This window comes from Glandiceps talaboti, chromosome 11 (genome assembly GCF_964340395.1).
Source record: "Glandiceps talaboti chromosome 11, keGlaTala1.1, whole genome shotgun sequence".
NCBI classification, from domain to species: domain Eukaryota; kingdom Metazoa; phylum Hemichordata; class Enteropneusta; family Spengelidae; genus Glandiceps; species Glandiceps talaboti.
The window spans coordinates 3890253-3908872 of NC_135559.1; the positions used below are offsets into that span (position 1 = coordinate 3890253).

At 35.9% G+C, this 18620-nt stretch overlaps 2 protein-coding genes across 2 annotated transcripts; one reads left to right on the forward strand and one right to left on the reverse strand.

Annotated features, from left to right (window-relative positions):
* Positions 1 to 517: 517 nt before the first annotated feature.
* LOC144442442 (uncharacterized) lies at positions 518 to 12185 on the reverse strand. Its single transcript, XM_078131797.1, has 7 exons — positions 12088 to 12185; positions 9462 to 9805; positions 7558 to 7725; positions 5915 to 6051; positions 4865 to 4969; positions 4681 to 4708; positions 518 to 1950 (listed from the first exon to the last, which is right to left on the reverse strand). The coding sequence occupies exons 1-7, from the start codon at positions 12110 to 12112 to the stop codon at positions 1816 to 1818; spliced, it is 942 nt and encodes a 313-aa protein (XP_077987923.1). The 5' UTR covers positions 12113 to 12185; the 3' UTR covers positions 518 to 1815.
* A 257-nt stretch (positions 12186 to 12442) lies between these two features.
* LOC144442472 (1-deoxyxylulose-5-phosphate synthase YajO-like) lies at positions 12443 to 17654 on the forward strand. Its single transcript, XM_078131834.1, has 8 exons — positions 12443 to 12540; positions 12999 to 13141; positions 13275 to 13434; positions 13997 to 14173; positions 14677 to 14774; positions 15419 to 15609; positions 16477 to 16616; positions 17379 to 17654. Exons 1-8 carry the CDS (start codon positions 12460 to 12462, stop codon positions 17484 to 17486), a joined length of 1098 nt encoding a protein of 365 aa, XP_077987960.1. The 5' UTR covers positions 12443 to 12459; the 3' UTR covers positions 17487 to 17654.
* The last annotated feature ends 966 nt before the right edge of the window (positions 17655 to 18620 follow it).

Genomic DNA, 18620 nt, shown 5'->3' on the forward strand with positions numbered 1-18620 from the left:
GACAACCACTGTCACCAAACACAAGTGAGTTGGGACAACCACTGTCACCAAACACAAGTGAGTTGGGACAACCACTGTCACCAACCACAAGTGAGTTGGGACAACCAGTCACCAACCACAAGTGAGTTGGGACAACCACTGTCACCAACCACAAGTGAGTTGGGAACTGGCACAACCACAAGTGAGTTGGGACAACCACTGTCACCAACCACAAGTGAGTTGGGACAACCACTGTCACCAACCACAAGTGAGTTGGGACAACCACTGTCACCAACCACAAGTGAGTTGGGAACTGGCACAACCACAAGTGAGTTGGGACAACCACTGTCACCAACCACAAGTGAGTTGGGACAACCACTGTCACCAACCACAAGTGAGTTGGGACAACCAGTCACCAACCACAAGTGAGTTGGGACAACCACTGTCACCAACCACAAGTGAGTTGGGAACTGGCACAACCACAAGTGAGTTGGGACAACCACTGTCACCAACCACAAGTGAGTTGGGACAACCACTGTCACCAACCACAAGTGAGTTGGGACAACCACTGTCACCAACCACAAGTGAGTTGGGAACTGGCACAACCACAAGTGAGTTGGGACAACCACTGTCACCAACCACAAGTGAGGTGGGAACTGGCACAACCACAAGTGAGTTGGGACAACCACTGTCACCAACCACAAGTGAGTTGGGACAACCACTGTCACCAACCACAAGTGAGTTGGGACAACCACTGTCACCAACCACAAGTGAGTTGGGAACTGGCACAACCACAAGTGAGTTGGGACAACCACTGTCACCAACCACAAGTGAGGTGGGAACTGGCACAACCACAAGTGAGTTGGGACAACCACTGTCACCAACCACAAGTGAGTTGGGACAACCACTGTCACCAACCACGAGTTGGGATACTGTAATAACCCGGCAATTCGACTGCCCTTCTAAATCACCTTCTAAATCGGATACACTCAAAAAACCATGCCAACTACCATTACACATTAAACAGAAAATTTTATTCCAACAAAGCATACCCCACACAGTATAAATATTTGATGTGTGAAGCTAAAACCCCCCCCCCCCCCCCCATACACTGAAAATAAACAAATTATAATTATCAAAATCTGGCCGAATTGATGGGATTATTACAGTAAATACTGGCACCAACCACAAGTGAGTTGGAAACTGCCATTGCCACCATCCACATGTGAATTGGACAACAACAATTCAATCTTTCTGGTACAGAACAAAGCCTGATATACTGACACTTTCAAGGTTGCTTGCTATCATACAGAAAGACCACATATACCATTATAAAATTAAATTGATACAAATGTGTATACAATAACCATAATTTCATACACAGGATGCTTGGTGCGACAAAGTTTGATTTCTATGATGAAATCACAACACAGTTTCCAGTACCATGAAACATTGCAGTGAAGAGAATGTTAAGTTTACTTTTCCACGATATTTTCCAACTTACAGTTTTGGGAACAAATAATAGTCTGAAGGAAACAACCGAAAATGGTCAAAGTCGAAAAAGAAATTCATACAATAAGTTGAGAAGTTGGCTCCCTGTGTTCATAAATTGTTATTTTTGGTGGGCAAATCTTCTCCATGTCAAGGCTTTGAAAAGCGCCCTCATGCAAAGTATATTGATTTCTTTTGTTTGAAATGTTTAACTAGTGATATCCGCTGCACAAATGAGGACTACTACTTTCAAAAAGTGAAATGGAGAATTACACAATTATATAAGTTCATATGATAGAACCATGCATTGATGAAATATTTCTAGTATTGCACTTTAATAAGATATTATGCCATGACAACAGTACGACCAGATGCTTGGTTGCCTTTCCTTGTCCTGTTTCTTTGGCCTTGCCACTCTCCCTGTCCCTGCTGCGGTTCTGTGTGTACCATGCTGAAACGTTCACTTAATGTGGAGGCAGTCTATCAAAGGTAACAAAATACAGTTAATCAAAATTGAATGTTTACAGGAATAGAGTAAATCTTTAGATACACAGAAATAATGTATATTTGGAGTTTAAAAATCTACAGAGGAAAAAAGATTAAACTGATGTTAAAAAATTGAGTTTTGGGTTATATGCTATTTATCCATGCAGTACAACAGAAGAAGTGAAATCACAACACTACTTTAAGACGTACACAAGTGTCATAATATATATATATATGTGTGTGTGTGTGTGTGTGTGTGTGTGTGTGTGTGTGTGTGTGTGTGTGTGTGTTTATTCCATCTGATAGCTGAGATTGTATTGAGTGAAAAATACAATCTAACAACATAGTATAAACATATATTGATTTCAAACTACAGCAGGAATTTCGGTCAGGTTTTTTTCTTATGGATAGCTGGTAGGTAAGATCTACTTTAGTACTGCTAGTAATTTGACCAGGGATACCCACCAACATTATGGTATCCATTAAAGTGGCCATATGGATGAGAATTTGGTATTTATTTTGGATTTTTGTTTGATAAAACAGCTTCACTATGTTTTTCTCCATGAAAAAATAATGTGAAATAACATATACCAAGTCCATGTTCACATCTCAATAAACGACAAAACATTAAACAATGTGTAAAATGTTTGTTATTGTACGTACAATAACAAACTTTTTACATTTTTTGCATCATTTTGCAATGCATTGAGTTATGAACATGGACTTGGTATATGTTCTTTCGCATTATTTTTTCAAGTAGAAAAACGTAGTGAAGCTGTTTTATCAAATAAAAATAAAATAAATACCAAATTCTCATCCATATGGCCACTTTAATATTATATATAGAACAAAATATGGATATACAGCCATGTTTTTCCTAATTCCCCAAAGATTCCTAATTCTTTACCTTCTGTGTAAATTTGACAACAGCTGAGTAACTGGAAAGTATAAGCTGCCTTAGATTTTAACAATACATATAGATATATATATTTACACAATCACTAACAGGGCAAAGTAGAAGTGAATAAACAAACATTCAACAGCTGTGATTTTTTGGTAATCAATACTAGAATGGATAACCTAAAATACTAGTGAGGTAATCATATTGTAGGTATTGACTACATAAAATATTTTTATTCAAAAATTACATTATGTTTGAGGGCTTATTATTTTCAAAACTCTTAATCTATAAATTGTATAACAGTACTGTATTAGGCCTAAGAAAAAAAACTGTTTGGTTCCGGTTACCCAACCCCACCTAGTTTTTCACACTGACCCTAAACCTTTTTTTTATGTATACCTCCACTCACACCTATACAGTATCATTATCATTTACACCTCCACTCACAGTATAGTCAAAGTCGTTACTTCAGAAGTCCTGAGATGCATGAGATGCAATTTAAAATTCATCTACAGCCACCCACACAGTCATTAATATCACATCTTTATCAATCACAATTCTAGCCAATAACACAGTCCCTCATAAAGTTAGTGTTTATTGGGGCAGCTATGTACTGTCCAAATATGGTATATTTGTCAGCTCGGGATGCTACTTATATACTGTTTACGTCACTGTAACAGTTGGGGTTCACTGATTGGATGAACAACTTTATGTGCTGATTGAGGGACTTTGACCAGACGAGGTTTAGTTAGAGACCATACTGACATCCAGAATAGCTCTACCAGACAACTATATTTCTAAATTAAACTCCAACATGGGTCTTTAATTAATGTTAATTAATATTTATAAATCTCCCTATATCAAATTTACATTATTTTTCTGTTAATATAAACTGTTATAAAAATAAAAGTCAAACTGGATATGTTATTACTTTATTGTAAGATGCATTAACCTAGAACATAAATAATGAGAAGCATTTACAGCTGGTAGTTAATGTATGACATGTAATGAAAATGAGTGTCTGCTATTATAATATTCTGCTAAAAAAATACAGTTTTTTAAAAGATATAATATGATTATGTTTTGTTTCATGAGGCTAGGAGAATACCTGACATCCATTTACAAGAAGCTTGTGTAAGTTGAAATCTTGACGGAATCTAGGTTTTAGTTCCCTGATTATGTCTTGGAGTTCAGGATCTTGGCTTGATTCAAGAAGTTCATAGTCTGGGACTGACTCAGCTTTGGTCTGTTGTGACTGTGAGTGAGGGAAAACAAAAGCACACCAAGCACAAAAGAAATACAACAACCATCACCACATTACAGTGCATTTACAAGATGTGTAGGGTCAAAGTTGAAGGATCAAAGGTCAACTGAAAACAGAATGGTGCAATATTTACAGCACAAGCACATGAAAATGGAGATGCAGCCCAAAAGATTACAGTAGGTATAACCATCACAAGCAAACAAGCATGAATGATTTATAGAGCAGTAAATGAATATTTTATGCAAAAATTTACTACCAAATTATCAGCACAAAAGTTGCATATTGTACAGAATTTACTGAACAAATAAAAAAGTAAATTATGATTATATGATTTTTTTTTATAATAACTTAATCAAACAGGAAATTTGGATAGTTTTATCTAATATAAATTAGGGTCATTAAATGACACAACATGAAAATCAATATTAATAACCGTAGCTGTCATTTTTTGGTCAAATTTACCATCAATCAACTTTTGTACTGTAATTTGGCCATAAAATATTAGCAAAAAAAATGCAAAAGTTACAATCAACATACTACATGTACTTTTGGTACTTACATTTGTATTGCGGTTAATCCGAACTGGTCTGAAAATACAAAAGAAATAATAACAGGATAAGTATAATCATTTTTGTGTATCTCTTCTATAACCGTAGTATGGCATATTTAGTGTTTTGTTGCCTACAGATCCATAGAGAGCATCAATACATACACAACACAAAGAACCAGGAATGGAAACTTACTTTGACCCCTGTGCCATTGGATTTGAAACAGATACTGTCATGATTTGTGTTGGTACAGGTCCAATGGTTTGAGCTCTTCCACCTCTACCCCTTCCTCCTCTCCACCTGGTAAATATGAAAATAAACGTTGACATGAAGTCATTATAGTCACAACATAAAGATTAAGAATGGCAAAATTCTGGAGGTTAAGCCACACAGTAGTTTGGAAGAGCAGTGAAGGCAGCGATACCCACACATATACTGTGTGTGTGTGTGTGTGTGTGTGTGTGTGTGTGGTCAAACCCACCCCCAACAAGGACAGAAATTGCGACAATATTTCACCAATCTGGAGCCCAATACTCCTGAGTAGTGTGAGGGGGTCAGGCCAGCAATGATCTTCAAAATAAACCCCTACATCAGTGAAAGATCAATGACTCAGTGGAGTCCAAAAATACAGAATGTTATCAAGAGTTACTAAGTCCACACTTTATTAGCAATGACCTGGATAGATGAGTTTATATACTTCCATTTAGTCTAGTTCCTATACAGTATCATTACGATTTATACCTTCACTCACAGTATAGTCAACCTATTGCTCTACAAGCACTGAGATGCAATTTAAAATTCATCCACAGCCACCCACACAGTCATTAACATCATGTCTTTGTTAATTAATGACAAAATTCTAACCAATAACAGTCCCTCACAAAGTTAGTGTTTATTGGGGCAGTTATGTAATGTCCAAATATAGTATATTTGTCAGTTCAAAATGTTTTTACACTATAGCAGCTGGGGTTCATTGATTAGATGAACAACTTTCTGTGCTGATCGAGGGAGTTTGACCAGACCATGGTATCCTGACCAACTTCCATTCGATGAAGATAAATATTAGATCAGAAAACACAAGAATATTTAAAGGTCAAAATGCATAGCTAATGGAATTTTACTTGCATTTTTTTCAGTTCTTTCATAATTGTGAAAGTATTTGTTTCAAGTGATACCATTTCTACATATCACTTCTAAAGTTAGAAATCTGAAACTTGTAAAATATATAGCGCAATATATATTTACCCCCTTGTTCTTTGTGGCTTAATCTGTGGTTGTCTGTCAGGGAAATTCCTAGTCATACCACCACCTAAACGACCACGACCTCGTCCTCGACCCCTGCCTTGACCTCTTCTCATTTGACCTCTTTGATTTCCCTGAGCCTGTAAGGAAAGAAACATCATTTCAATATCTTGCATATGTCAAAGGTCATATAGGGCACACTAACAATCTGCTATCAAGCTGAGAGATAGACAGTATTGCCCATCTGAGTGTATGTCAATATAGTATAGATAGCCCTGGTAGTGTTTTTTTAGTCTCTATAAATTGACTATGCTTGGGGAAATCATCAATATGAAGTGAAAATTACGCAAGGACATCTTGATAAAATAATTATCTGGACCATACTGTCAAGCCAGTATGTCAAGTCAGATAGCCAAGTCTCTGGACTATACTATCAAACCAGTTTGTCAAGGTAGATAACCAAGTCTCTGGGCTATACTGTCAAGCCAGTATATCAAGTCAGATAGCCAAGTCTCTGGGCTATACTGTCAAACCAGTATGTCAAGTCAGATAGCCAAGTCTCTGGGCTATACTGTCAAACCAGTTTGTCAAGTCAGATAGCCAAGTCTCTGGGCTATACTGTCAAGCCAGTATGTCAAGTCAGATAGCCAAGTCTCTTGGCTAGATAAAACATGATAGATGTACACCTTTACATAAGTTACATAAATATTTTGTTTTTCATGTAAAATTCATATCTTCTACTACTTTCTGGGGAGGGGACAGGGCTCAGAATTAGCAGTAGTCCAGGGCACAATGACTATTTAACATTGTATGTAGACTACCCAATGTATAAGGTAACTGGTTGTAGTATGTTAGACCATGGATATCAATATAAAATTGTAGCTGAAATGGTTCATTTGGCTAAATCTGACTCCCACGCAGAGAAGTTAAATTTAAGCCCTGAAGGATAGTCAGAGGATCATACTATACATGAAATTGGTTTATTAAAAACTTGAAACTATTGAATGCTAACACATTTAGTGGATGCTGTAATCAGATCTATATGATAAGATAAATGGATAGGTGTCTTGCTGAGAAGGAGAATTTCACAGTGAGGTAAAATATGAAGAATGGACTCTAGTACTGATACACATGTAGTAGATCTAGGAGAAATCATGATCACATTTTTTTAATTTCATGATAAAACAATTTAACAGATAATGTGGCAATTCTGTTGTTTATGTACATCACTGTCATATGCATAAACTTTCAAAATTGTAATACATTTAGGGATTAACATTTCTGGAAGTGAAAATATTGTGTCTGGCTTATGTCAATAAATGTTAATGGGTTTTACAAATAGTATTGAATGCTTGTAGGCAATCCAAATAGTTTGATAATGCAATACTCTTTTTTTTTTAAATTTGTACAATGGGAGTATGATTAAAAACAGCTGTTGCTATAACTGTATACAAACTGTGGGTCATTCAGGAGTACATGTACGTACAGAATGGGGATAAGTGAATTGAAATCCAGTTATTGTAAAGCGACACATTTCAGTGACAACCATACATCAAACATACTATGCTCAGAATCAAGCCACCACTAGTAGTGACATTCCTATATGTATACTATTGCAGTTGGTGATAATGTGTACATATATGTACCTGAGGAATAACAGGCAATCCCCTCCTCTGTGAAAACTGCTGCTGCCTTCCAACTTTCTGATTCTGTACCAGATTTTTCCTGGCTTGGGCTTTCCTCTTATTGGCAGCTCGGATTAACTGTTGATTTTGTCTATTCACAGTGTTCTTCATCTGTCTATTTCCTGCCATCTAGTAACAAAATAAAAAACTTACGTTATAACAATCGAATGAAGAGTTGACCCTTTGGTTCATCTGCTTGTTTTCAACCATCTGGTAACAAAATGCATCAACAGGACTAACAGCAAGCAATGTATGAGAGCCTGACTATCAGTCTTAAATAACAGACTATTTAGGCTATGTGTCATTTCATTATAACTAAATAGGTATGTACTTAGGAAAGTGGGTGGAAAGGAAGTTTCATAATTACAGCAATTACAAAAAGCATGTAGATACATAAATTGATAATAGGTACTTAGGTGCTAAAGAGTCTTTACAGCCATTACAGAATGAGCATGCACTTTAACATGAGCTACGATATCAGTGAGATTGGTTGCAAGGCTTCATCATGTTAAAGGGAAACGTCACTCTAGGAAATAAAGTATTTTCATAAACTCTTGGTTCTAGAGAGTTATTTCATTATACCAAATTGAAACTCTTTTTATCTCTTTTTCACCTCTATTGTGCTTCAATGGTACCCTATTGTATCATGGGCCTAGCAGACATGATTATTTATTAGATGAACAATGCATATACATGGCTGTTTATCTGAAGGAAATAAGCACTTAGGAATGATGAATATTCAGTGTTCATCTAATCTATATTTGTCTGCAGAGTCCCATGAGGGTACCACTGGATAACAATAGGTAAAAAAGAGTTTCAATTTGGTGTTTCTTGGCAATCAAGCGAAATTTATGTGATGTGAAATCATGCTACTGTTTACATGATGACACCATTAATCAAATACAGACAAGACACTTTAATAGGAGGTAGTGATTGTGTGCTTTCTTCAGTATAATATTTATCTAAACACAAAATCTTGTGGTCAGTCTGACTGAATTTGATATCTTGTCTAACCCAAACTGCATGCCCATCCTATAAAGGCTGTATGTAGACTACAAAGTTGACACTCATCAAATCATAAACAAACATTGCAGACACGACACTTTAACTATGATCACACACCCTTAATGACTTTTTTAATGAAATCCTTGAATATTACAATATTCTCAGTCACTGGCAATTTATTAGACAATCTATATTTAATATATATAACTACTGAATGAAAATGTCACTTCATTTCCATATTGATAACCATCTATTCAAATGCAAATGTGTTATTTAATGTGAGTCACATTTCATATATTGGTAACACATAGTTGAAATAAATATGAATGCTAATACCATGGAAAAAGTAGCAGATTATGATACATTGTATATACTGATACCGCTGACTGTATTGTCGGTACTTAAATTTTAGCTGGGGTATCTTTTTTCTATTACCAAATATCTAGCCTGTCTGTGACACCCGATGACATACATTTACGTAATGACTTCATTGAAATAATCAAACAGTCTGATGTTGTGTAATCACGCTACCAATCAGCTTATGGAGACATTTTGAAATTGTTTTATCCTTGACACAAGTAACCATCACAAGTTGATGGGTAGAACACACACTAGTACATGCATGTCACAGATCCAGTGAGATTGATAGTCCACCAAATGTTAGCAAATGTATTTTACATGTGCTCTTCCTTATAATGATGAAATATGAATTTGGACTAAAGTAGCTGGTAGTTGGTTCTGATAAAAAAAATTAACCCCATGTGCAGATGTGGTCAAAACATTCAACACTGTTGTTATGCTTGCCAACTGTCATCACTAAAACTGTTAGAGATCAACAATAGTTTAATCAATTTACTTACTTTCTGTCTCCGTCTCTGTTGACCTTGGCCTTGTATTGAGCCAGCTGTATGCACGGGTGATTGTCTGTTCAGGGGGCTTGCACCAGTTTGTGCACTACCACGTCTATTTCCTCCTCTTCCTCTACCAAACCTTCCTCTCACACCAGGAGTATTACGACCTCTGTTACTTTTTCCAAACTTTGACCTGAAGGCTCCTATCCTAGTCTGGGTCTGAACTCGTACACCTCCCCTTCCTCTTCCTCTTCCCCTACCTCGTCCTCTTCCTGCAATCTTAGTAGCTTTCACTGACCTTACATTCTTAAGTTGTTGTTTCTTGTCTTTTCTGTTTTGCTTGATAATGTCATCTGTACAAAATTGAAAAATACATGTACATGTACCTCATTTCCATTTTTTTGTCACAGTGTTTGTTGCAGACAAGAATTCATAAATTAATGATGAGTTGACAAATGTGTTGCAGGACACACTTCTCTTGTATACACATCATGTGTATATGAATAACGGTAGTCCTTGTAATATTAGTCCCTTTTTGAACTTTAATAATAAACTGGCAGTGGTAGTTTGCACATCATGACATGACCGCGTGTTGATTCGGTGTGATAAGCAAATTGTCGCAGTAACTCAGTCTCCTGGTAATTATGAGATTAGGGGTGTTTTAATTTAGATAAGGGGAGAAGACTGGACAAGATACATAATAAAGACTGGACAATAAAAACATAGACCCTCCACTCTTTATTTAGTCAATAAAAACATAGACCCTCCACTCTTTATTTAGTCAATAAAAACATAGACCCTCCACCCACATGTGGAGGGTCTGTGATAAAAAAGAGAGAATTATATACAGCTGAAAGAAAAACGTAGCCAGGGAAAGAAGAAAAAGGTTGTATATCACCAAAAAAATCAATCAGGTCAATTGATCAATATCACACACACAAAAAGTTTTATTTCATCACAAAATTGATCATTCAATCGATCAATGATTCAACCAAAATAATCATCAATCAATCAATCAATACATCGATCAATCAATTACACACTCACTGTCCTTTGTGATTTGAGGTGCAAGCTAATAGGTTTCCAGGTTTCCATTCATTGTTGCTAATTTGAGAATTAGTTAGGCTCAATCAAATGTGTGAAGGTCACAAAATTCATTATTTGATTCCGTAATCCCACCATAGTGGGGTATTTAACCTGACTGACCCCAACACATGGCAAGTGAATTGTACTTTACCTGCATAATGGACAGACTATTTTTGTAACTGACTTAGATAACAGTTGATAATTGGTTGATGGAATGGGGGGGGGGGGGGGGGGGGGGGTTATCATCCTGAACAAGACACTCAGTGCTCACAAGTGAATGAATAGAGTGATTTCTGAACAACTACAAATTTGAACCTGGGTGGACTAATGGAAATGGAAACGTCAAGTGGTAAATATTTGATTCCCCTTCCCGCCACTAAAAATACTGCCTAACACAATGTCATTCATTGTGTAATGAAGAATACAAAATATGAATATGTAACTTGTAAGGCATGTATGATCAACCTTCTGAGGGGCAGCATAATAAATTGAATGTTTCTTTCACAAAGTTATTTCCTTTTACAGACTAAGTTATGAACGCTGCAAAATAAACAGAAAGTGATTTCACATACGCTGATATTAATTTTTATGTACATTACACTGCAAAATAAGAACTTCTCTGGTGATGTCTCACTGAAAAATCTTAAAATAAGTTAAGTAATGGGTGTTATTGTATCTATTTTGATAAATAGGTGCCAGAATGGAAGATTTACAATTAATGAATGAGATACTGTCATAAAACAAGTTTTGATATATTTGTGGTCAGCAATTGTTTTCAAAGAAATATCTGCCATAATTAATTAAATTAACTGCATTTACAAATTCACATTTCAGTCAAACAAGACTCTGAGAACTTAGGACATAGTGTAGAAACCTTAGTTATTCTGCACAAGTGAAACCTTTTGGGTGTGGGGACCCACTGAGAGGAGATTCTTTATTCTTTTCTCTAAGTTCAATGACAGTTTTACATATATATACGTCATATGTACGTATCAAACGAAGGACTTCTTGCTTTTACATACATATGATGGGTGGGGTCTCAATGGGAACATTATTATTTGTCGTCTTTTCATTTGGACAAGGTGAATTTGAGAAAAGGACGACTTCATGGCAAGCGTTTGTGACATGTCTGGACATATGACCTGTATAAAGTAAAGACGGTCCATTATCACATGTATCAGACTACTATGTTCGTACAGAATCATGAGAATGTTTCAGTACAGTATTTGTTATTGTTGTTTTTTTTACTTTATTTCTTTTAGGTATATACTGACTTTACATACAGGTGTCATTCATAAAATGCTACAAAATATACCGTGGTAGTAGAGAAGAAATGGTGCACTGGTATACATGTACTAGTAGTCTAAAAATGATAAAGAGTATCAAGTGAAATTTAATAACATTGGTCATTGCACACGACAGAGAAAGTGAAAATTGACGACAACATTGACGTACATCTGTTTCAATACCTCGTCCTCAACAGAGCATGGTGGATAGCAAATCACATTAAAATACCTCCTTTACATAACATTTTACCAATTTTACTCACCTAAACTCATGTCAATACGGTCCATTTTAGTAAAATGTGTTAACCAGTCGATCTCTACTAGCCAAGTCAATATAGAGGTCGAGAAAGCGTACGGCGTCGTCACGTGACTGTTTGAGTACTGGCATTGACAGTCCAGTGGTACGTAAATAAATTTGATAAACATTTCACTATATAACTACCACACTTATGGTTAAATACAATAATTGAATTATTTTACATAATTTTTCATTTTTAAAGAACTTTCTTGAAGAAAATGTATTATAATTGTGTGAAAAACAACGAATTTCATTCATTTTCTACCCTGACGAACAGACAGTTCATTCATATTCAACTATTTTCCGACCCAAAAGTGAAGGAGACGACAAAACGAGAATGCAGTACAACTTTCTCGGTAAAAGTGGTCTGAAAGTGTCTAACATATGTTTAGGGACTGCAATCTTCGGTGACCGCAAGGTAACTGTTACTATTACGAAACAATCCCATTTTAAGACATCAAGTTTAATAGCGAAAAGTAACATTTCCCCGAAGAGTCCTTACACAGGCACTCGAATCAATGTGTATGATTTTTTTTCAATGTATAGTGACATATACATTTTTCCTCCCCAAATAAATGAGATTGATTCGAGTGCCTGTGAGTCCTTACATAAGTTGCAAGTTGTTGGAGTAATTAAAGTATACTCCAAGGTCATACTCATAGGATTAATTGTACTGCAATCTACAGTGACCGTTAGGTAACTGTTAGTGTTACTGTTACGAAATGACCATGCATTGGTCAACATAACAGCAATTAACTGCTGTGTGTATTTTCTTCTGAGATTTACATTTACACAATGATCATGCATACCATATTTTAGGTACATAAACTAAAGACACGGATATTTTACGTTATTTACTGTATTTACTAATGGTAGGATGGACGTCCTGGGCAGTGTGATGAATCACAAGCTCATGTATTGATGGACCGATTTGTTGAATGTGGTGGTAATTTTATTGACACAGCTGATCTCTACTCTAATGGTTTGGCTGAACAATACATTGGTAGTTGGATGACAAAGTAAGCACATATATAGTACTCTATTGTGATATTTTTGTATGTAAATGATTGGTTGTACATGTCACTGTATAAAGTTTGCTGTAACCTGACTGTTTTAGTTGTGTACTGAACATTCTAATTTTAACATTGGTAGGAGGCAAACTCGAGACCAAATGGTGATTGGAACCAAAGTTTGGGGAAAGACTATTACCAGTGATCCAGTCAATGGATGTGGATTAAGTCGTAAACATATTGCAAGAAGCATTGATAGAAGTTTACAACGTCTACAGACTAATTACATAGATTTGTACCAAGTAGGTCAAACACAAATGAATTGTGGTGAGATTAGATAGAGATATCAAATTTTCATACTGTTACCTACACCACATCAATAACAATGGTTGTTTGGTTGGTTGGTTTATGGGTTTGTTTAAAACAAAGAAAAGCTACCCAGTCAGTAATAATTTAGTTTGAAATTCATCAACCACAGTATATCAGATGCATTTACCAAGTATACAACCAAACCAAATAACAAGAAACATTTTGGGTGCTAACATTATGCATTTTGCTAAGCATGACAAGGAAATCATCAGAGCTCAAAATAAACTCTTCCTTTGGTAGTCCTAGTGGGCTACCACTTTCAGAACTCCTTAGCCCAGTAGTCCTACATATCTAAACTGAAAACAGGACCCAATACCTCCATGGTCACACTGAGTGGAAGACAAAATGGGTTACTAACTGTAAATATTGGTAGCGCCATGATAAACATTGGTAGCCTAAGTTTGTGGACTATTGATTTCAAGCTCTAATCATCAAATTTATACAGATGTACATGTATAGATGTTTGATATGAATTCTGTGTGTGTGTCTATGTAGTTACATGGATGGGATCCAGGGGCACCAATAGAGGAAACACTGAGAACTCTAAATGACTTGGTGAGATGTGGTAAAGTGCATTACTTTGGCGTTAGTAACTACACAGGTTGGCAGCTACAAAAAGTTGCTTTGTTGTGTGAATCCATGGGTCTAGCTGCAAGGTGTGTTAGTCTTCAAGTAAGTACCAGATACATGTATCTTGCCAAAAGTAGTGTATTCTTAGTTAATACATTGTGTTTATGTGTTCTAGAATTATAGTTTACTCTCTTGGTTGTTGGTGTTGAATATTTCTGTCTAAACATATTTCATGTTTCATATGTCTTATGTTGAGTTTCCATTTTTGTGTAATATCTACCTTTGAATTGGCAAATATGATTATCCACAGGCCCTGGAGTAGTTACAATATGGAGGAGTTTGTACTAACAAATTGTGCAGCAGCTGATGTTTATGTTTCTTTATTAGATATGATAGCTTGCATGCACGTACACATGCACACATGCGCGCGCACGCACGCACGCACGCACACACACACACACACACACACACACACACACACACACACACACACACACACACACACACACACACACACACACACACACACACACACACACACACACACATATATATATAAAGCACTTATTACACGCTAGCTCATGCAACTTACTTTACTTTGCCAGCAAGAGTACAGTCTTCTATGCAGAGCATCAGAGTGGGAGTTGTTTGATGTTTGTAGGAATGAAGGAATAGGACTCATTCCATGGGGACCATTGAAAGGGTAAGAAATGTAGACTTCATGATGATGAATGTTTTGTAGGTATCATGTGAATCATCATATGCCACTTTCTTCAAACATGAATAGTTGCCAAGCAAGTGTACTTTATGTTGGCAACACGTAAAAAGTAGCACCTTATTAAAATTACTAATTGTGTAAGACATTGTAAGTACTCTTTGTTTTTTGAAATCTCACGAATGAAACTATGATAAACTATAAAATTCAATATTTATTATTCTGTCATATGAACATTTGCTCAGCATGTGATACAATTATTACAGCCTAAATATTAGCATTTGCATGTTTGCTTTAATCCCATGTGCTTATAAAGGCTGCAATGGATTGTATGCTCCCAAGGGAGTTGAGGAAGTATAAAGGGCTGTTGTGGTGCTATAGATCTGAACCAGGGATAATAATTGTATAGCACTTTGAGCAGAGTGGGAATGCGCTATATACAAACTAACATTATTAATTTATTATTATTATTATTAAGACATAACCGACCCTCCTCATACTGAGCAGATTATCATCTGATCCTTTGCACACACACACACACACACACACACACACACACACACACACACACACACACACACACACACACACACATTCGTTTTATAAACTATCATATTTATTACATTTCACAGTGGTTGGCTGACTGGTAAAGTAAGAAGAGGTGCATCACAAGCACCAGAAGGAAGTAGAATTAATCATTCTGAAACAAATCCAAGATTTTATAAACCAACTGGGAATCTTGCTCATCCTAACTTTAGTGATCATGCCAATGACAATACATGGAATCTATTAGAAAGAATGGAGAATGCGGCCAAATCACATGGTAGGTAAACATATATGTCATGAATCCTATACACTTGTCTATATTAGGGATGCAATGAAATGAACTTAGACGAGGTGGTCATGGACAATGTGTGTAAATGTTGGTCAACATTTCTTACTGGTGGTTCTTCCATCTTCAATAATCAAAGGATTCGTACTGTATCTCTTGTGATCATCCCCACACCTCTGCTGTCAGAGCTATATATGTCAGCACAATGCCAAACATTGCAAGCTGTCAGCCATATAGTTTTTGCACTATTCCAGGGTGTTTGATTATGCCCCAAGCTGCATTCGATTACTACATGACGTCACACATGGAGGCAGGGCAGCTTGAGGATTGACCTGACCTGACCCAAGATGGGGACAATGTGATTGGTTGTTATCATTTCCAAAATAATTATACCATTTTTTGAGGATCTCTTCATATTTAGTGAGGAGATCATTTTTCACTTCCAAAATTTCTATTTGTAAAGATGAACCAATTTACGGATTTAATCATGGTTTCCCAAGGGTACTCCAAATGCAATAAAATGTGTGCAAGTTTCATGCCACCTGAGGTTCCCAAGTGACATCAGTTACCCCGGTCTGAGGTTCCCCGGGCATGTATAATCAAACACACCCCAGGTCAACTGTGTTTCCAACATGGCTGCCTCAAAAAACAAAATTAACTTCGAAGGAAAGGTGCTAAATGACAAAAAGATGTTGCCACACCTTCAGGGGCATGCATATACTGTTGTATACGGCCACTCGTCAACATTCTAAGATTGAACTCCAGGTCCATGCCCACATTTGATCTTTGTTCAACATGAATTCTTCTCAGAATGACATCCATCCTTTGACTAAATCAATCTATTATTCCATATCCAAGGTAAAACCATTGCACAGGTTGGTCTTCGTTGGTTACTCCAAAAAGATATTATCCCATCTGTCATTATTGGTACTAAGACATTGGAACAGTTTAATGAGAACATGGGTGCTGCAAGTGGATGGCAGCTCACAGAAGAACAGGTGAGAATGTTGTCGCTTAAAAATACAAGAATAAAATATATAAAAAATAAACAAAGTGGCCATTGCTGTGATAAGCAACTATATTACCATAAATGCAGTTAGGCAATGACACAGGATTTGAAGAAATTTCAATGTCGGGTAAAAAACAGTAGATTTATATAGCATAGTGAGCAACATTAGCGCCCTCACAGGACACAACTGCAACTGGACCATTTTTTTAAAACTATGTTATTAATGTAATGACTTCTCAGTATTGTACACTGAGGTGTATTGATTAATCTATAACTTAAGTAAATCCTATGTAGCTATACCTATAACACGGTAAGAAAACATTATAAATTTACATTTATTGTACGGACCTTAAAATCAGTGCCTCCAGTGACCAGAACTTTGTTGATTTTGCAAACAAAACATACTCAACCAAGAAAAATACTGTGAAATGATACATGACCACCAGTGTTGCTAAAAGTGTATGACCTAGCTTATGCCTCAATATTGCATATAACTGAGCACCATACACCTAGGTATTGAGGCTAGCCAACCAGTCATGTCTTCAACCAGTAATGGAACATTTTTTTAGTGAATGTATTTGCTTGATGGCAAAAAGTGTCTCAGTTGCAGCTAGTACAGGTTTCGCAAATGGTCAGTATATGTAATCCTAGCATTATCATTAACTCTAAAGAAGCCATAGACATATGATTGCCTCAGACAATGTAACATACAGATTTGTTATGATTTATCTTGTCTTTGTCTGTTTTCCAGATGAGAGACTTGGATAAGGCTAGTGCAATCTCTATACCACAACCATACCAGTATTTGTTGGGTCATCCAGCACAGAAAGATAGAATCAGACACAGTGTATGTACCTAGGTGTATGTAACTATTTACAGAAAATGTATAGTTGGTCTTTTGAAAGAAAAAACTGTTATACAGCTTTTACGATATAGGCATGATTGCTTTTATTATTATTTTTATAAGGTTTATTGATAAGAAAATCTAAAAATGTAATCAAGTTTTATTGGTTCTTACATTGCCTTTTAAACAAACTTGTAAACATTCTGAGATGCAGATCATTTATGAAATAAAGCAGACACTGTTTGCTCTATATTCTGACTTTGTACTTATAAACATTCTGAGATGCAGATCATTTATAAAATAAAGCAGTCACTTTGCTCTATATCTGACTTTGTACTTGTAATCATTCTGAGATGCAGATCATTTATAAAATAAAGCAGTCACTTTGCTCTATATTCTGACTTTGTACTTGTAATCATTCTGAGATGCAGATCATTTATGAAATAAAGCAGTCACTTTGCTCTATATTCTGACTTTGTACTTGTAATCATTCTGAGATGCAGATCATTTATGAAATAAAGCAGTCACTGTTTGCTCTATATTCTGACTTTGTACTTATAAACATTCTGAGATGCAGATCATTTATGAAATAAAGCAGTCACTGTTCGCTCTATATCTGACTTTCAGTCACAAGGGTGGAATTTTATTTGACATCTGACTTCGTTTGCACATCAATTGATGGAAAAGTAGATTTGGAATCAATCCATCAGTAAAATTCTTTTTAAAAAAAACCAGCAAAAATAAGAGTAACATCAACTTTTGAAAAATGCATACTTTCTGAATAAAAATCATAAAAATTATCAATAGAACTGGGTGACAACTAAAATACATACAATATTATCTTTACTTGGAAACCCAACAATGTAGAATGATTTCATTTTACATTTTACCACTAGGTGGCGCTGTTATCATTTGTTCACTTCAAAATGAAGAAAAAGATTGAACTTCTTGTTACTTTGTTCAAGAAAACTCCAATCAAAGACAAAAAATTAGGTGTCATCACACAAATTTGTGAAATTTCAAATTGATATCAAATTCAGTCATTTTAGAATCCAATATGGCTGCCAAATCCAATATGGCTACCGAATACCACGTTAACTCTACTTGGGAAAAATAAAAGATTGTTGATTTCCTTGAAAACAAGACCCT